At 38.7% G+C, this 21,323-nt stretch overlaps 1 protein-coding gene across 3 annotated transcripts; it reads right to left on the bottom strand.

The window, feature by feature from the left end:
- ZNF583 (zinc finger protein 583) lies at positions 1–21,281 on the bottom strand. 3 transcript variants are annotated; one of them, XM_009195421.4, is made up of 5 exons: positions 20,877–21,281; positions 18,241–18,339; positions 11,551–11,677; positions 11,198–11,296; positions 1–2,145 (listed from the first exon to the last, which is right to left on the bottom strand). In XM_009195421.4, exons 2-5 carry the CDS (start codon positions 18,247–18,249, stop codon positions 668–670), a joined length of 1,713 nt encoding a protein of 570 aa, XP_009193685.1. In that variant the 5' UTR covers positions 18,250–18,339; positions 20,877–21,281; the 3' UTR covers positions 1–667. The 3 variants fall into 3 exon arrangements, with proteins under 3 accessions (XP_009193685.1, XP_009193686.1, XP_003916224.1); XM_009195422.4 differs by having other exon boundaries at positions 11,198–11,293; positions 11,551–14,670; positions 20,877–21,277; XM_003916175.5 differs by having other exon boundaries at positions 11,198–11,293; positions 20,877–21,271.
- Positions 21,282–21,323: the final 42 nt, after the last annotated feature.

Genomic DNA, 21,323 nt, shown 5'->3' with positions numbered 1-21,323 from the left:
TCCTGAGCTGCTGCATCTCTTTTTTATTTCTGAGATAATCATGGCCGAGATGATCGGCTCTTCTATGTATAGTATGGTTATCATTTTACTTTACATTAATGTTTAATTACTTTATGCTAGGCACGCTGCTGAGCAATTTACATGCATTATTTCATTCTTCTATTAACTTTTGAGGTAGAACCATTATTATTCCCACACTATAAATCAGACTGAAGCTTACAAAGCACAAAATACTGCCCCCAAATTAGAGGGCAGAAAATGGAAGTGCAAAGATTGGAACCCAGATCTTTTTGGTTCTGGAAAATGTGTCTTAATCCTGGATAAGTATTCAGAGAATGAGATGGGTAGTGACACAAGATAGGAACTTTGGAAGGTAGCCTGGAACAAGGTGTTAGAGGCTAGGTTTTTAGGCTATTTTGAAGAATGTGTACTTTAACTTAAAAACTATGGGATGCCACTGAGGACTTTTAATGAGGGAGAAATGATATTCAACATATTTTTTTAAAATACAAATTTGGCTGCAATGTGGACAGCTGACACAGACAAAGGTGAATACAAGGTGACCAATTGGAAAGCTACTCGAGTATCCCATGTCAAATATATTAATGTGCATTGGACAAGGATGATGGAATGGAAATGGATTAAAGAGGTGAGATTTCAGACATATTCAGGAGATGAAACCTACAGGTCTTGACAACTGATTTGATGTGGAGGGTGAGGGAGAGGAAAGAGTCAAGAATGACTCCATAGTATGAATTCTTTCATGATGAGCAAGATGTGCACGCTGCCTGAAAGATTTCCTGCAATCTTTACATTCATAGGGTCTCTCTCCAGTATGAATTCTCTGATGTAGAGTAAGAGATCCACTATAGCTAAAGGCTTTCCCACAAACATTACATTCATAAGGTTTCTCTCCAGTATGAATTCTCTGATGTTGAGCAAGGCCTGCATTCTGGCTAAATGTTTTCCTACATTCCTTACACATATAGGGTTTTTCTCCAGTATGACTTCTCTGATGTTGTGCAAGTGATGAACTATTGCTAAAGGCCTTCCCACATTCAATACATTCATAGGGTTTCTCTCCAGTATGAACCCTCTGATGTTGATCAAGGTATGCAATTTGGCTGAAGGCTTTCCTACATACTTTACATTCATAAGGTTTTTCTCCAGTATGAACTCTCTGATGTTGAGCAAGGTGTGCATACTGGCTGAAGGCTTTCCTACATTCCTTACATTCGTAGGGTCTCTCTCCAGTATGAATTCTCTGATGTACAATTAGGTATCCACGATGGCTAAAGGCTTTCCCACACACATTACACACATAAGGTTTCTCTCCTGTATGAATTCTCTGATGCTGAGCAAGAAATGAACCATTACTAAAGGCCTTTCCACATTCAATACATTCGAAAGGTCTCTCTCCAGTATGAACTCTCTGATGCTGAGTCAGGTGTGCAATCTGGCTGAAGGCTTTTTTACATTCTTTACACTGATAGGGTTTCTCTCCAGTATGAACTCTCTGATGTTGGGCCAGGTGTGCATTCTGGCTGAAGGCTTTCCTACATTCTTTACATTCATAGGGTTTCTCCCCAGTATGTATTCTCTTATGTTGTGCCAAGTTTGCACTCTGGCTGAACGTTTTCCCACATTCAACACATGCATAGGGTTTCTCTCCAGTATGAATTCTCTGATGAAGAGTAAGGGATGAGCTCTGGTTGAAGACTTTCTCACAGTCATTACATTTCAAAAGTTTCTTTTCTACACAGACTTTCCTATGTTTCATTTCAACAGATTTTTTCCGGTAACTTTTCTTTTGTGGTTCATGCTTATGTTCTTTTTCTTTGGTGGGAAAACTCTGTTGTATATCAAAGATTGTATCCTGGTGGAATGTTTGCCAAGATTTGTTATATTCTTTATTTTGAACTTCTGGAAGGATTTCCTTATGAGTGATGAGTAATTGACTAAGATGTACCTCTTGACTTCCCAGCTGGTTCTTATACCAGACCTTACCTTGACAGTCTTCTCTCAAATTGGGGTAGTCAAGGCTATAACTAAGATGTCTTGTTCCCACTGTCACAACTGTGGATGATTCTTCATATGTCTCTTGCTTTGATGAAAATTCACTGTTTTTAAATACATACTCCCAATCTAAAAGATATCAAGAAACAAATGTCTTTTGTATTTAATTCACTAGAAGAAACTTAAACATGTGAATAAAATACATAACAAGTTAAAGGATTTAAAAGCTTATAATGCATTCTAAAATAATGACATTATAAATAATAAGAATTTAAGAGAGTTGATTAAGGAAATAATCATTGACAACCAGTAAGGTAAATATAAGAAGAGCAAAACAAGGTGGTCATCCAAAATCATAATCAGCTTTTTATATCAAAGTTAATAACAGACTTCAAACACCTGTCCTCTCTTATCATAGGTTATCCTGCATTCAAGCTAAGTTATCTTTAATAAGCCAGTTTTATGATGTTAACATGATTTAAAAACTCCATTGGAATCACAGGCCTAAAAACAACACTAGGCACTATTAATATCCTTATTAGGATACATGTAAAACTTTATGGTTGTTCATATTGTTCATAAAACTCTGTGGGTAAACATCTGCAGTTAGAAAAAAGTCTTCCTGAAAATCATTTTCTATGTAACAAATTCCAACCATATGTAAATTTTCAATTGATCCCTGAAGCTAAGATGCCTTCATGTGAGAGTAGTTTTCTATTAAACTGCTTGGTCTTACTAACCTAGCACAGAACTTAATCTGCCTTCCCGTGTTCAGTTCCAAATCAGATCACTTCATTTTTCTGCTTAAGATTTTCCTGTAGTTTCGTACTATGTTTATAATAGAGCCAAAATTCCTACCCTGGTTTATAAAACTCTACATGACCTGGTGTTCTCTGATCTTATATTCTGCTACTCTCTTGCTTGCTTCCTCCACTTCAGTCATATGGGTATTCACTATATTTCCACTTTAGGAACATCAGACTTGCCATTTCTCTGCCTGAAAAGCACCTTCCACAGATACCTGCTTGATCCCTTCTCTCAGTGCACTTCTTCACTTGAGGTTCTGTTCACATATTACCTCTTCAGTATGGCCTTTGCTGAACATCCAATATGAAGTATTCCATACTCCCCTTCCTCCTGCTTTGCACTTCACAGCACCTAACTTATTTAATATCATATTACATGTTAACTTACTCTCTATTCTCATTAGAATGTAAACATTCATGTGTAGGAACTTTTTTTCTCACCCTTGAACACCCATTGCCTAAAATAGCCTGGAAAGATAGAAGATGCTTAGTATCTTTGGAATAAATACTGAATCAATAATACATAAAACATCACACTAATTCATCCTCTTATTAGAATGACATGCTTGCATGAATGGGGTAAATGTCTGAAATCAAATGGAATATTACCACTAAAATGTTATAGTGGATAATGGTATTTGGAAGGAAAAGAATCTGAAGGCAACATACTTAAATTGAGGCTGCTGACTCCCACTGTGCTGCCTCAGTGCCCTTCCAAATTCCACTTTCCTCTCTAAACAGTTGCAAATCACACTCATGAATGCCCTATAGAAAGTCAACATGAAAATTAAATTCTGAAGACTCATGGGTCAAAAAAGAAATATGAAATGACTGCCAAGGAGCAATGATCTAATTAAATAAACCCAGAATTAGGTTGATAAAACTATAATAAGGAAGTAAAAACATAGGTATAGTCATTGATGAATACTAATTCTCATTAGACTGAAAAGGATGGATGTTATAATCGTTACAGGCATGATTCTTACATTTTAGAGTGTATCAGAATTAGATAAAACTTGCTAAACGACAGATTGCTATACTCTGTGCACAGAGTTTTTGATTGAGTTAGTGGAGGTTGAGGGCTGAGAATCTTCATTTCTAATAAATTCACAGGTGATGCTGCTGGTCTCAGGACCACATTTTGAGCATCACTGCACGATAGCACCCACTGGAAGCATAATATAAAAAGGTACAACAAGCCAGCAGATAAATAAAATGGAATTATAAAAAATATTCAAACATCCCAAAAGAAGATAGAGATGAGCAAATATTTTTTAATGAGAAATATTAAAGAGAAAACAATAGTAGACCCAACTCAAATTATACAAATAATTAAATATTAATGAACTCATTTAGTTAAAAGGCAGAGTTTATAGGAATCAACAAAATGAAAGACACAATTATATGCTGTTTATAGAAACCTCACATTATATATAAGAATACATTAAAAATAAATAGTAAACAGATAAAGATGTAACATTCAAACAGTAAGCATAAGGCCAGACTGACTATATTCATGTCAGATAAAATAGACTTTAAAACTGAGGATTACCAAAGATAAAGAGACATATAGTAATAAAGGGATCAATTCGCCGGAAAGAAATAATCTTTAATATGTGTGCACCTAATATAAAGCCTCAAAATACATAACACAAAAATTGAAAGTGTAAGAAATAGGTAATCCTATAGTCATAATAGGCAACTAACGCATGCTTTGCTCAGAAACTGACAAAACTACGAGAAAATAGTAACAAAGAGGATCTCAACAGGGTTAACTACTTTGATCTAATTTATATTTATACAACACTACAATCAACACTTGTACAACATGTATTCGAGTGCACACAGTGTGTTCAGTAAATAAGATAGACTATAAACCAAGTATATACAAACCAAGTCTCTATAAATTCTAAAGTACCGAAACCAAGGTGAGTATGCTGTCTAACCTCAATAGAGGTTATATATCATGGGCCAAATCATATAAATCATGGGCCAAAGAGTATAGTAAGAGAAATTACAAAATATCTTGGTTGATAATGACAATACAACATATCAAAATCTGAGGGATACAGCTAACACGGTACTTAAAGGAAAATCTAGTTTTCAAATGCTTATATTAGAAAACAACTAAAAGTCTAAAAATCAATAATCTAAGATGTTACCTCAAGAAGTGAGGAAAAGGCCGGGCGCGGTGGCTCAAGCCTGTAATCCCAGCACTTTGGGAGGCCGAGACGGGTGGATCACGAGGTCAGGAGATCGAGACCATCCTGGCTAACACGGTGAAACTCCGTCTCTACTAAAAAGTACAAAAAACTAGCCGGGCGACGTGGTGGGCGCCTGTACTCCCAGCTACTCGGGAGGCTGAGGCAGGAGAATGGCGTAAACCCGGGAGGCGGAGCTTGCAGTGAGCTGAGATCCGGCCACTGCACTCCAGCCTGGGCGACAGAGCGAGACTCCGTCTCAAAAAAAAAAAAAAAAAAAAAAAGAAGTGAGGGAAAGACCAAAGTAAACTTAAGGAAAGTGGAAGCAAAAAGTTAAGAAAGAAAATTAACAATACAGAAAAACAACAACAGAGGAAATAAAACAAAAGTAGGTTCTTTTAAAACATCAGTTATCAAGAAAAAAAGAACAGATATCAGCAACACCAGAGGAGTTACCATTACATATTGTACAGCTGTTTTTAAAAAATGTTAATAAATTGAACAACTCAGATGAAACACGGAAATCTCTTGAAAGACACAGCCTACCAAAGCTGATGCAACAAAAATCAGATAACCTGATTAACCCTATATCCATTAAAGCTGTTATTTAAAAAATACTTCAGGCCCAGATGTCTTCATTGGTGAATTCTATCAAATATTTAAGGAAGAAATAATATCATTTTATCCAAACTGTCAGAAAATAGAAAAAGATAAAACACTTTCCAACTTGGTTTCATAAGGCCAGTATTATCTTGATACCAAAACCAGATAAAAAAATTTTAAGAAAGTAAACCTGCAGGCCGGGCGCGGTGGCTCATGCCCATAATCTCAGCACTTTGGGAGGCCGAGGCGGGCAGATCACGAGGACAAGAATCATGACCATCCTGGCCAACTGGGTGAAACCCCGTGTCTACTAAAAATAAAAAAATTAGCTAGGCGTGGTGGCATGTGCCTGTAGTCCCAGCTACTTGGGAGGCTGAGGCAGGAGAATCACTTGAACCCAGGAGGTGGAGGTTGCAGTGAGCTGAGATTGAGTCACTGCACTCCAGCCTGGTGACAGAGCAAGACTCCGTCTTGAAAAATATATATATACAAATAAATAAATAAAAGTAAACCTGCAGACCAATGTAGCGCATGTACATAAGGCAAAATCTTTAATAAAACTGGGCAAATCAAATCCAGGAAAATATGAATAGCATCATCTTGACCAAGTAGAGTTTATCCCAAAAATGCAAGATTGGTTTCACATTTGAAAATCAATCAGTATAATTCGCCATATTAAAAGGTTAATGAAAAAAAAAAATCACATTATCATTTCAACAGATGTAGAAATAGTATCTGATCCATTTATTATAAAAATGCTCAGCAAACCAGGCATAGAAAGTAATATTTTCAAACTGATCAAGGACATCTAAGAAAAACTTACAGCTTACACTGACTTAACAGTAAAGATAGAATACATTTCCCCTTAAGACTGGAACAGCACAAGTACATCTCCTCTTACCCCTTCAATTACACGTTAGACAGGAGGTCCTAGCCATTGCAATACATCAAGAAAAATAAGGTGTAAGGTGTAAGGTGTAAGGTGTAATTCTCAAAGGATCAGAAGGAAAAAAAAAACTATTTGTAGATGGTATGATTGTCCATCCAAAAAATCCTCATAGACCTACAAAATAACTGTGAGGGCAACTATCAAATGAATCTAGCAAGGTCATAAGATGTAAAGTTAATACAAAAATCAATTTACATTTTTTGCATACTAGGGGCAAACTATTAGAAAACCGAATTGTTAAAAAATTATATTTATTATAGCACTCAAAAAGCTATTAAACACTTAGGAAAAAAATTTAACACAGTACCACTACACTGCATATTACAAAATATTCTTAAGATAAATTTTATTATTTTTCCTTTTTCTTTTTCAGACAGAGTCTTGCTATGTTGTCCAGGCTAGTCTCAAAGTCTTAGACTCAAGTAATCTTTCCAACTCAGCCTCCCAAGTAGCTAAGATTACCAGCGCACACCATCACACCCAACTTCAAGACATTTTTAAAGACTAATAAATGGCTTAATAAACCATACTTATATTAGAAGACTCAATGTTAAGAGGTCAGTTCTTTTTCAATTGATGTACAGAATCAATGTAATCCCAGCAAAAATCTAAGTTTTTTGAGTAGAAATTATCAACTTCATTCTGAAATTTATATGAAATGCAAATGATCTAAAACAGTCAAGGCAATTTTACAAATTGCACTATCTGATATCAAAACTTACCATAAAGCTACAGTAATCAAGGCAGTATGGAACTGGTGAGACAACAGACATATAGATCAATGGAAGAGAAGAGATTCCAGAACTATACCCACACATATATGGTCAAGTGATGATCAGGAAAAGTAGCAAGGTGATACAATTAGGAAGAGAAAGTGTTTCCTGACAAACGGTCTTGGGGCAACTGTATATCCATATGGAAAAAAAAATGAACCTCAACCTTTACCTCACACAAGACACATACATTACCTCAAAATCATTCACAGAGCTAAATGTAAATGCTAAAACTTTAAAACTCCTAGAAAAATATCTTTGTGACCTGGGAGTAGCAAGAATTTCTTAGATATAAGAAGCACCAACTAAGACAAGTTAATAAATTGGATTTTACAAGAATTGCAAACTTTGCCTCCAACAGTGGTGGCAGTAGAAAAACAAAAAGGCAAGCCATAATTGGCATACATATAAGCCAATACATATAAATGATAAAGAACTTGTTTTAAGACAATATACAGAACTCTTACAACTCATAAGATAAACAATCCAATAAAACATGGGCAAAATATTTGAAGAAATATTTCATAAATGTTATATGCATGGCCAGTAAGCATATGAAAAGAGGCTCAACATTATTAGTCATTCCAGAAATGCATACTAAAACTACAACACAACTTTTAGAATGACTAAAATTAAAAATACTACTAATGATACCAAGATTTGGTGAGAATGTGGATTAACTGGAAGTCTCATACACTGCTAGAAGAATGGTATAATTCCTTCAGAAAGCTGACAGTTTCTAACCGAGTTAAACATATACCTATCATATAACTCAGTTCTTCCATCTTAGGTATTTACCCCCAAAAAATAAAAATATATGTTCACACAAAGTCCTGTACATGACAGCTGTATAGCAACTTTATTTATAATAGCCCCAAAGTGGAAACAACCCAAATGTCCATCACTAGGTGAACGGATAAATGAAATGTTGCATTCATACTGCAATAATATAGATAAATTTCAAGATCATTATGCTGAGTGAAATAAGCCAGACATAACAAAATACATACTGTATGATTCCATTTACTTTAGATGCAAATTAATAAAAAACAACAAAGATCAGATTCATGTTTGTTTGGAACTGGGAGTGGAGAGTAGGATAGATGGAAAGACACAAGCAATCTTTTGGGGTGATAGAAATACTAAATGTGTCTTGATTGTGGTGACAGTTTCATGGGTATATGCAAGTGTCATCAAACTGTACAATTTATATGTATCCAGTTTACTGAATATAAATAATTCCTTAATAATAATACTATCTGATCAAATACAATAAAACCAGAAAACTCTCTTTTAAACAACTCTGGGTGAAAGAAAAAAATTTTTAAGGTAGATTATCTAGTATGAACAGCAGTAACAAAAACACAAGTATCAGAATCTACAGGAGATAGACAAAGACAAACTTAGAGGAAAATTCATAGTCCTTAATAATCTCATTACTAAATAAAAGAATGAAATTAACAGATCAAGCTCTCATTTCAGCACTATGGAGATCAAAATAAATAAGAAAATTAGAAGGAAAGAATTAGTAAGGAGAAAATATTTTATGAATTAGTATGGAAAAAAACAGAAAATTGGAAAAGAATACTAATACATAAATCCATAAGCTAATTATTTAAAAATAAACTTATTTATGAACAGAGCGACCTAATAATACATGTATTCTTTTTTTTTTTTTTGAGACAGAGTCTCAAGTTAAAGTTCAGTGGTGTGATCTTGGCTCACTGCAACCTCCACCTCCTGAGTTCAAGTGATTCTCTGCCTCAGCCTCCTGAGTAGCTGGGATTACAGGAACCTGCCACCACACCTGGCTAATTTTTGTATTTTTAGTAGAGGTGGGGTTTCACCATCTTGGCCAGGCTGGTCTTGAACTCCTGACCTCATGATCCACATGCCTCGGCCTCCCAAAGTGCTGGGATTACAGGTGTAAGCCACCATACCCGACCAATATATTCTTTTTAAAAAAGAATAGTTATACAAAATAAGAAATTAAAATTGGAAACCATTATAGATATAAAAAAAGAAAAATAATTGTATATTACTTTGCTCAAATTCATGAAATCTGATAACCTAAATGAAAAGAACAATTATCTAGAAAAATTAAAATGCATAAAATTTAACTAAAGACAGGCTCATGCCTGTAATCTCAGTACTTTGGGAGGCCCAGGTGGGCAGATCATTTGAGGTCACAAGTTCAAGACCACCCTGACCAACATGGTGAAACCCCATCTCTACTTAAAATACAGAAAAATTAGCTGGGCATGGTGGCACATGCCTGTAATCCCAGCTACTTGGGAGGCTGAGGTAGGAGAATTGCTTGAACTTGGGAGGTGGAGGTTGCAGTGCACCACTGCACTCCAGCCTGGGCAACAGGTCAAGACCCCATCTAAAAATATATATATATTAACCAAAGACAAACTACAGAGATGCCATTTACCATGGAGGATACTGAGAAAGGTGTCAAAGATTCACTTCTCCCACAAAGGCCTCAGCATCAGGCTTTATCTCTCAAACTCTTAAGACCAGTGATCTCATTCATTCACACTGACATCTCTAAATCAGAGTATTTTTCTCAGACCCTATCTTCTAAACCAGTTGCATGTTGCATTTCTTTGCTTGGAACTCTCCTCATCTTATACATATAACCCTCTTATGTCCACAGCCAAATTTATCATCTTTCCTCCTATCAACCTATTCTTATGATTGTTTCTATTAAGTGTTATCATCTTGTAGTTACCCACACTTGTAAATAAAGTTGGCTTTCTTTTTTCTTTGCTGGTGTATAAGCCTCTGAATAATCCCAAGAATTTAGCAGAATCCTCTTCTCAAAACATAAAGTCGACTGGGCGTGGTGGCTGAAGCCTGTAATCCCAGCACTTTGGGAGGCTGAGACGGGCGGATCACGAGGTCAGGAGATCGAGACCATTCTGGCTAACACGGTGAAACCCCGTCTCTACTAAAAAGTACAAAAAACTAGCAGGGCGAGGTGGCGGGCGCCTGTAGTCCCAGCTACTCGCGAGGCTGAGGCAGGAGAATGGCATAAACCTGAGAGGCAGAGCTTGCAGTGAGCTGAGATCCGTCCACTGCACTCCAGCCTAGGCGACAGAGCGAGACTCCATCTCAAAAACAAACAAACAAACAAAAAAAACATAAAGCCAATGAGGCTTGGAAAAAGAATAAATAAATGCATCAATCCTTCAATCTAAAAGGAATGAGTAACTGAGAAAGGAAAAAAAACAAAAAACAAACCAAAAAAACCTAGCTTCTTTTTTTTTTTTTTTTTTAAAGACAGGCTCTTGCTTTGTTGCCCAGGCTGGAGTGCAGTGGCGTGCTCTCAGATCACAGGCTCAGGTGATCCTCCCACCTCAGCCTCCCACGTAGATATTACAGGCGCATGCCACCAGGCCTGGCTGATTTTTTGTGTGTGTGTATTTTTAGTTTTACCATGTTGCCCAGGCTGGTCTCGAACGCCTGGGCTCAAGTGATCCACCCACTTTGTTTTCCCAAAAAGCCGGGATTATAGGCACCTGGATTTTTAAAAAATGAAACAAAGCAACCTGTATAAAACTAAAAGGCAAGGACAAGGAGATGCTGTGACATTTGGATCCAACAATAGGAAAATGGGTTATCAGAGAAGATTACTGTCAGAGAAGACCATAACTTGTGAGAGAATATAAACAGAGAGAACATATTGAGGAGCTCATGCTAAAGATGCCTCAATATTTCTTCCCAGACTTCGAATCTTTAAGAAAAGCTACCCAGGAAACATCAATGATGAACTGAAATCTTTCAGAATTGCCGAGCTTTTCCTGGCAATGTCTTCTATCTCCCTATTTCTCTCTTACTCACCAGGGCATGTGCCTCTTGTTCCCTCTTTCTTCACCATCCAGGGCTCTTTTCCTTGCTCCAATAATGAGATCACATCTGGCTTAGAAACAGAAACTCCTGCTTACAAAAAATAAAAGGGGCATTAGGCAGGTATATAAGTAAGATCAAGTTTCTGCATCATCAAGAAGGTGGGAGCATAATGGGAGGGAGCTGAGGAATAAGAATGGGGAAGATGAAGCTGCCAGTTCTACGCATTCAACCTATTTTGGGAAGCACAAGAAAGGGAAATTTAGTGAAGGACATCAGAGGTTTCCCAACATTACACTGGAACTCAGTCCCATGTACAGATTCTGAATTACAGGAGACGTCCTTACCCAGTGATACCAGGCTCCTGTAGTTCTCCAACATCACTTTCCTGTACAAATTCCTCTGAGCGGGGTTCAGCCATTCCCATTCCTCTTGAGAGAAATTTACAGCCACATCCCCAAATGTCACCAAATCCTGAAATGACATAAACACATTCTTGCTCAACTAGTGTTCATATCCTCACATGAGCCTAGGTTAAAAAGTTAAATTGTCTATACTTTGAGAGAGAAATATTGCACATAGCAAAACTTTCTGACAGTATCTTAGGTTCTAGGCAACACATGTCAGATAATTACTAGATGACTTCTTTGTGCTTTGTTTTGACATTCTGTCATGGAAAGTATCCAATTTGAGAGATAATCCTGTTGGAGAAAAGGATTTATAACACACACAAAATTGGAAAATAACAGAACACTGTAAATCGAGTATAAAATATGTTATTCATATTAAATGCCAGAGTTATTTCTCAATATTGGAAAATCAGATACACTGGGGAAGTAAAGAGCTTCAAGGAGGAAACAGGCTGAGTTAAGCTTTATAACGTGTATATGGCTGAACCTGGCATTTTTCCAAACTCAGTACAATGAAATGGTCAATGTTCCAGAGACATCAATAGGGTTGTATAAAAATACATATAAATATGTTTGATGCTTACAATATTGACTTTCTGAAATTAAATATACGTAATAGAAACAGTAAACAAAGTTGTATACTGACTTGCAAAAATATGGCTTAAATGTATACCACAACAGAGAGCGATCAAGAAGCTGAGTGACAGATTACCTAATGTGTGGGGAAGTATGCCACTGAATTTGTGCTTGGTGGCAAAGATAACATTAGCTAATCAGCTGTCAAAGTGATGCATTTCATCTCACTGATGACCTCAGGTATCTCACGTATTTTTTACATTTCATAGTACACATTTCATAATGACAACCTAGGTCTTGTGTGTGTTGTACTTTAAACATTTGTTTTACACAAATTCCTCCCCTGTAGATGGTTTAAATGAACGGAAGGCGTATGGTTTAGATGAACAGCAGCTTGATGTCACAAAAGGTATCTGAATCAGGCCAGAGGTGGTGGTGCATGTCTAAAGTCCCAGGTACTCAAGAGGCTGAGGCAGGAGGATTGCCTGGGATGCTTGAGTCCAGCCTGGGCAATATAGTGAGACCCTGTTTCTAAAGACAAACAAACAAAAAGGTATCTCAATCAAAACAAGAAAAAATTTGTCACAGATAAAATGAAGTTGATCTCCAAGACTGTGACTTCTAATGTCTTGAGAAGAAGAGTGCTATTATAATAAATGTTTGAATCTGTATAATCAGTACTTGATAAGAAGGAATCAAAGAAGTACAATAAAAGTTATTTCAATATAGGACAAATTTCCATTGGAAATAAAAATTTTCCTGAGACTGTGTGGAAGAGGCAACAAATGATTGCCTAACAGCTCTTGATAACCCCACTAAGTTGTAAAGATAGTTGGTAACTTATAAATATGCTACATAAGAGACAAAATAATATAATTTAAGCACTATTAATTTACTTAAATAGTGAACGTCTCCAAGTCTGATAATGAAATGCATCAAAAAATACCCACCGCTCTCACTAGAGGAACATACACAACTGTGCCTGTTTGATGAGCAAGAGAGTTTTTAAAATGTTACAGTACAGCTCCCAAATACTACTACTGCATGTTGAAGTAAGGATCTTTAAGATAACATGGAACGAGACCTAGTTCACTCCCTAAAAATTAAAAATGGGTCTTCCTCCTAACAAGATAAATCAGCTCAAGACTTACCAGGGCTTGCTGTATGGTTAGGCATATGCATCTTGGTTTTGACATGTCACAGAGCAAAGCCTGTTCTTAGGCTGGGCTGACATAGAGATGGGATTCAATGGTACACACCTGAGCAGCTATGTTGATTCCTTATATACTGAAATATTGCCACACTCACTGGTAAACAGCTACTGCACTGAGTGCTGCTAGTGACCAGATTTCTCCATAAGGAATTCAGCAACTGAAGATTAATGCCCAGCATGGCAGCAAACGCCAGGATCCCAGCTAAGATATGTTCTGCTGTGTGCCTTTGCCTTGTTGGTTGTCAAATATGAACATCACCCCTACCCTTGTATGACTCTTTGCAGAGTAATGCTCCTGTTGAAGAAATACTCAAATACATCAGTGATTTTATTTAGAAACCTTTTTAATGGAAAAAAAAAATGAGTCAATGTTAACTGCTATTGTCAGAACGATGCACAAAAATGTTAAGGAGGTTATCTATAAAGAAAGCAAAAGTATGGCTCCAAGAAACATCAATTACATGCATCAGCTGTTTAAAAAGCTTCCATCTCTGAAACACTTCTTAATACAAGGATATCTAAGGAAGTGACTTGTCACTTCAAAAAAGGAAAGGAATGTGAATCAGGTCTAAAAAGTAAAACTTGTGCTGGATAGGCCTGGGCACTGCTATTCATCAATTCTACTGTAACTCAAACACTTCAATACAAATTCTTTAAAATTTTGGGCAGGAAAGTGTTCCACACACATCATTTATTGTGTAGACATTAATGAAGAAGCTTTTGCTACACAAAGTCCTCAAGAGACATTTTTTAGCTGCACACATGAACTAATGCATTCTGTGTTTTAATTATCTGACATTTTCCTCTCAGCCAATGAGACCATGAATACCTTGCAAATGCTTTTTATAATTATTTTGATTTAATTTAAAAATTACTATCATTAAAGAAACTTAAAAATATACTCTCCAGTATTTCTACCCTCAGTGATTTCCCCCCACTCCTTTTTTTTTAAATTTTATTTTTTAGGAGACAGGATCTTGCTCTGTCGCCCAGGCTGGAGTGCAGTGTTACAATCATGGCTGATTGCAGTCTCAACTTGTAAGGCTTGAATGATTCTCCCAACCTCGGCCTCTCAAGCAGCTGGGACCACAGGCGCTCATCACCAGGCCCAGGTAATTTTTTAAATTTTTGGTACAGATGATGTCTCACTATGTTGCCCAGGCTGGTCTCAAACTCCTGGGCTCAAGTGATCCTCCTGCCTTGGCCTCCCAAAGTGCTAGGATTGGAAGTCTTTCACCCCCATGTCTACTCCCGTGTCACTCGACCTCCTAAAAGCAATTATAATTTATAGTTAGTATAATCTGTTCAAACAGTTCCTTATACTGATGTCTATGATTATGTATATATTTCACTTACCGATAATGTCAATTATTGGCTGAATAATATTATATAGTACAATTATGCCCTGTCTTACTTACTAACCCCCATGCTTATTTTCAGTTGGGTAAATCTTAATTTTTTTTTTTTTTTTGAGACGGAGTTTTCTGCCCTCGTCACCCAGGCTGGAGTGCAGTGGCATGATCTTGGCTCACTGCAAACTCCACCTCCCATGTTCAAGCAATTCTCCTGCCTCAGTTTCCCAAGTAGCTGGGATTACAGGCACCCACCACCATGCCCAGCTAATATTTTTGTATTTTGAGTAGAGATGGGGTTTCACCATGTTGGCCAGGCTGGTCTCGAACTCCTGACCTCAGATGATCCACCCGCCTCGGCCCCTCAAAGTGCTGAGATTACAGGCGTGAGCCACCGCACCCGGCTGGGTAAATCTTAATTTTTTACTATGATGTTGCATAGGTCTTGAATTATTTTTTTTAAATTGATTCATAGACGTCATTCTCTCCATTGAGACCGGGATTTCACAAAATTACTTAACCTCAAAAAAATTTTTAATTACACTATTTTGACCCAGCAACAATACGGTCAAATTGTTTTTGAAGTGAAAAAAAAAAATTAAGGGTGGGAGTAAAGTGTTGCCTTGCACTCAAAGACATCCTCAAAGAGTTCTTCAGGTAGAAGTAAAACAGAAGGAAAATGGAAGCATGAAAACACAGGAATAAATTAAGAGTTCTAAAGCAGTAACTATAAATAGAGCGATAATAATACTGTGGAGTTAAATCACCATAGGCATCTCATCCTGTTCAGGAGAAACAAAGGAAAAAAGAACAGATGGGATAAATGGAAAACAAACAGAAATACAGTAGTTTTAAAAACATATCTACAAGTATTATATTAAATATGTAATAAACACTAAAAGATTAAGATGATCAGGCTAGCCTTTTTAAAACTAGTCAATTATATGCTGCTTACAAGAGGCATACTTTAAATATAATCTTTAAAGGCAGAGGTTCTCAAAAGCCATGCATTAAAATCATCCTGGATACCTGTAATCCAGCTACTGGGCTACTTGGGAGGCTGAGGCAGGAAGATAACTGGAGGCCAGAAGTTCAGAACCAGTCTGGGCAACACAGTGAGACCCCATCTCAAAAAAAAAAAAAATAATAATCCCGGGAAACCCAATAAAAATGTGTTTTCTTAGGTGCCACCAAGAGACCATGATTCAGGAGGTCTGGGGAGGGGTCCTGGAAACAGCATTTGGGCTAATGGATTCCATCTATTCTATACATCACACTTTCAGCTTTTTCTTTCTTCTGTTACCAAATCAGTAGCAGGAAAGAAGAGGTGTCTAGCTCTAGCTATCCTGGTCTCACTCACAGATGAGGAATTCATCTGAATGCCTATTACCAACCGGGCACTATTCTAAGAGTCAGGAATACAAAGGTGAACAAAACAAAGTTTCTCCTCTTAATATTCTAACAAAGGAGAAAAACATTAAACATAAGGTCATACATGTCAGGTAGTGACATGTGACAAAAAACAAAAGAAGGTAAAGGGTGATTAAGAGTGATAGGGTGTTTATTGTAGATGATATGGTCAAGGTAAGTCTAAACGAAGAGGTAAGGTTTGAACAATAATCTGAGTGAAATGGGAGGGCAAGCTATGTCAACATGTAGGGGGATGGGGGAGCAAATGCAAAAGTCCAGAGACAAGAAAAAGCAGAGTAAGTCTGAGAAACAACAAATTCACTACTGTCATTAAAATGAAGAAAGGTAAATATTTGTAGAAAATGAGGTCTAGGAAAGCCAGGAGCTGAAGCACAAAGGGCCTTATAGGCCATGGTTAGGATACTGGATTTCATTCCAAGTAAGACAGGAAGGCAATAAATGTTCCGGGCAAGGGAATGAAATAATTAGCCCCATCACAGTCTTGCTACAGTGTCCTTCATCATTTTCCACCACCCTCTTAATATCATCACTCACCATCATCGACGTTACTGACCCTCAATGTATATTACAACTTCTTACATCTGACTCAGTCACTAACTGGTTACGTGGACATGTCACTATCTTCCCCTGGCCTCCTTTTCTTCATCTGTAGAATGGGAAACTTGGACAAGATCACCCGTAATTATCTTCCCGGCTTTACTGTTTTATAAGCCTAAGACTGTGCTGTCTAATACACTAGCTACTAGCTACATATGGCTAAATTTAAATCAAGTAACATTTAAAAATTCAGTTTCTCAGTCATGCTAGTATATACAAGTCTTTGTAGCCACATCTGGCTAGTGGCTTCTATATTAAACACTGTAGATATAGAACATTTCTACTGTCAATCATCACAGAAAGTTCTATTGGACAGTGCTGTACTAGCTGATTTCTACATCTGCCTCACTTTACTCCTTCTCCATTCTCTATATTTTAACCTAGAGGTTTGTGTTTTTTAATACATATTTAACCTATATAATGTATTTATCCTCTACGTATTTTTATCTATGTGTAGAGAAATTTTTTTTTTTTACTAAATGAATATTCTATCCCTTCCCTATTGATTTAAAATAACATCAGTACATCATATAATTAAACTAGTATACATTAAATTCTATGAAGACAAAGACAGGGCCTATTTTTATTTATCACAGCACTTAGCATAAGGTCTTTAATAACTATATGTTCAGTGAATGAATATTTCCATTCTTATGGAATTCTTATACTTGGATTTGTTTCTTAACATTATATGTTTCTTCTGGCTCCATTCCACACTATCTACTGTTTTCATTATTATAGATATATACAGCTTTTATTTTAATGTAGATTTAAGTGCTCTCCCATTACTCTTTTTCAAAAAAAGTTCTATTTTTTACATATTAATTCCACTTAACTGGATGACCTAGAATAACATAGCTATGGACACTGAGAATGTCCCTAAAATGGTACCTCATTATTCCCTGGAATACTATTCTTTAAAGCCCACAGAGTGCTTGGAAAAATCCCTGCCCTAGCTGACCCACACTTTAATATTCAAGACTCAACACATCTCACTCCTCAAAATCACTTTGAGCAAGAGACTCTGCCCTGTTCTGTGACTAAGACCACCTGACAACCCTCCTGTCTCGCCTTCTTTTCAAACCTAGGTCTGTGGAAAAGCTTTATTTATGCTAGTGGTTACATCTGAACATACACCTCAATCTCAATGAATCAACTTACTACAATGAAGGTTTTCATATACCAGTGAGTGTATTTTTGCATCTTGAGAGCTTCTAACAGACACTAAACCCAGAGGAGGTGCCGAACTATTTCTTGAGTGAAGATAAAAATGCTGGCTGTGGAAAAAAAGATGACTAAGCTTTTGGGGACTTTTACTGGAAAGCAAGATATGAGGAACGAGTCGCTGGATGAATGGAACCTTGTTAGGTTGGAGCATTTTGGAAGAAAAACAAAATGTTCGTATAACCTAAAAAATAAGATGGCATTTTAGGGAAGAGAGAAGAAATGCTTCCTTACCTTGGACATGGCTTTAAGGATTCCAGAATTTGACAGTTCTTCTGTCCTACTCCTTCAGGCTCCTCTCCAGGAGAGGGATGGTATCCTGAGAAAGTAGAGCTGGAGAAGGAAAAAAACCCATAAAATGCCAGGCCTGCCCTGCAGCTCTCAGTATCATCAGCCTAGAAACCTTTCCTTCTCTTTCTCCTTCTTTCCCCAACCTCAGGAGTAAATTAGAGATATCACTGAGCAAGTCATTTATATCTAAATTTACAATTCTTTTGCCCACATGCTTTGGATCTTAAGAATACAACATATGGGCCAGGTGCGATGGCTCACGCCTGTAATCCCAGCACTTTGGGAGGCTGAGGCGGCGGATCACGAGGTCAGGAGATCGAGACATGAGGCCAGGAGATCGAGACCATCCTGGCTAACATGGTGAAACCCAGTCTCTATTAAAAAATACAAAAAATTAGCCGGGTGTGGTGGTGGGCGCCTGTAATCCCAGCTACTCGGGAGGCTGAGGCAGGAGAATGGCATGAACCCGGGAAGCAGAGCTTGCAGTGAGCCAAGATCGTACCACTGCATTCCAGTCTGGGCAACAGAGCGATACTCTGTCTCAAAAAAAAAAAAAAAAAAATACATGTTCTGTGCTTAAGTTACCTTCCCTTTTATAATTTAAAACAAAAACAGCAATTACACAATGGCATTACCAAGCAAGGATTTCCCTCTCTTTCACACACGAAGGCTCTTCATCGGAGTAATTAATTATTCAAGGCATCATGGTAATAAGGAATTAAGCCAAACTGGAAACCAGGTCTAACTTTTAATTCTTTCCACCCGATCATGATGTTGAAAGGAAATATGTTCCCACCCTTTCTGCAAGGATGAGAGATAAAGCTACAAAATAAAATTTCTCAGAGAAAGCATCTCTATACACAGAGTGAGCATCAGAGGGTCCATGTGGTGTGGTGGACACTCGATCAAAGAGTCAAGACGGCCTGCTTCAGGTCCTGGCTTATGACAACCCACAATTGAAAACTAATCTCTTGACTTTTTTGGGCAATCTCCTCAGAGAGAAAGAAGGAGAGAGGGAAGGAGGGGCAGGCTATGCATGAACAGTCATCCAAACCCTTATCATTAATTCTTATCCACCAGACCTCACTGTCTTGAAGAATAAAGCTATTACCTAAGAAGCAGCATAACTTAGTGGTAAGAATGACTAGGCTTAAGGATCAGAACACTTGGTCTCAAACAGCCAAACCATGACATGCTACCTCTACAACCTCTGGCAAGTTAGGTAACCACTGCAAACCTGTTTCCCTATCAGTGAAACGGTAACTATTCCCTATCAATTGTTGGGAGGGTTCTGAAATGATCTACATAAAGCATTGAGCACAGTGCTTGGTACATCCTTTCTTAAATAAATTTTCATCTTTCTGTCATTTATTTTCATAAATAGCACATGGTAGGTCTCCCATTCCTTTTTCCTGTTAAATTCCTCACATGCCCCTAGACACTGAGAGGGATGGAAAAACTACTGTGCCAGAGGACAAGCAGCCAGTGTTTTCAGGCTTAAGTCTGAGGCTCCTGTCTGTCTCTCCCTTTCCAGCTCTCTTCCCCTCTCCCTTTTTCCATCTTCTCCCCTTCATCTCCATCTCTCTGTCTCTCCACCACAACAGCAGTCTCCCAAACCCCAGAGAACACCAGCATCTCCAAGCACCCACATAGCTTCCTGCCCACACAAATAACAGACAACAAACCACACAGTTTGTCACTCTGGCACCTCCCCTGGCAACCTATGGACATGCCCCCACATTGTAGCCCGCCCTGCTCTCACAATGGGTCATATAAGGCCATTCTGAGTCACACTGTCACACTCACTGTCGGAATGACACACAGTGCTAAGTCACACAATCTCCCTCAGTCTCACATAATCACACACAGTCATGCACAATTTCACTGTCACATACAATCTTAGTCCAACAACACGAACTCTGTTCACATAGTTTCACATACAGTGACAGTCTGCAGTTTCACGTGGTCCCACATCAACAGCCACATACCGTACACAACCACACATAGCCTCACACACGGTGACATGGCCTCACATACTGTCACAGTCTCACGTGATCCTACACACATGGTCAAACTCTGTTCACAAAGTCACATACACTGTCACATGGTCTTACATTATCCCGCACACACAGGTCACACACACAGTGACATGGTCTTACACACTGTTCACACACGGTCTACACATAGTGACAGTTTAACACTGTCACACACTCCCAGTCAGTCTCACACATGGTGATGTGGTCTTAAACACAACCCACACGGTCCCATATACTGTCAAAGGCTCCTGCACACACAGGGGCAACGGTCTCATACTGTCACACACATTCTCACACCCAGTCTCACACTGTCACACACAATCCCACATTTGTCCCACATGGTCTCACATTGACACACATATTCACACACGGTCTCACACACATTCTCACACAGTCACACAGTCTCACACACGGTTCCACACTGTCAAACACATTGTCACACACGGTTCCTTAATGTCACAACATTCTCACACACTGTCACACACGGTCCCACACACGGTGGCATGGCCGCTCTCGGCGTCAGCTCCATCCCGCGCTCCTCACCGCCTCCTCCCTCCGGTGGGTACTTCCTTCGCGCGGTCCTTGGAGGCCGGGGCTGGGCCAGGGCCCGGGCCAGGGCTCGATCCTGGCCGCCGGCCGCGCTCACAAAGGCGCCGCAGCGCTAGGGCAGGCCGCAGAGGCCGCTGGGAAATGAAGTCCAGGGCCGGCGCGGCGCAGAGGATGCTGGGATGGTGGCCGAGGGTCCCTGGCGGCCGCAGGTCTCGCCGCTCGTTGCGGGTAGTTCCTGCTGCGCCGCCTTCCCTAGTAAGCCCACCTCCGCTGGCCTTCAGAACCCCACTCGGACCAGCTGAACCCTCTCAGGCCGTTCGACCGCCCGTTCACCCACCCGTTCCACCTGAGGCCTGGGAGACCCGCTCTGACTGCGCAGGCGCAGCTGGCTCGGTCCCCAAAGGCTGCCAGGCCGGGGCGCTAGCGCGGTGACGCGCACGC

This window comes from Papio anubis, chromosome 20, assembly GCF_008728515.1.
Source record: "Papio anubis isolate 15944 chromosome 20, Panubis1.0, whole genome shotgun sequence".
In the NCBI taxonomy this organism is placed as follows: domain Eukaryota; kingdom Metazoa; phylum Chordata; class Mammalia; order Primates; family Cercopithecidae; genus Papio; species Papio anubis.
The sequence above is the reverse complement of the archived record's forward strand: the minus strand, read 5'-3'. Positions and strand labels throughout refer to the sequence as shown.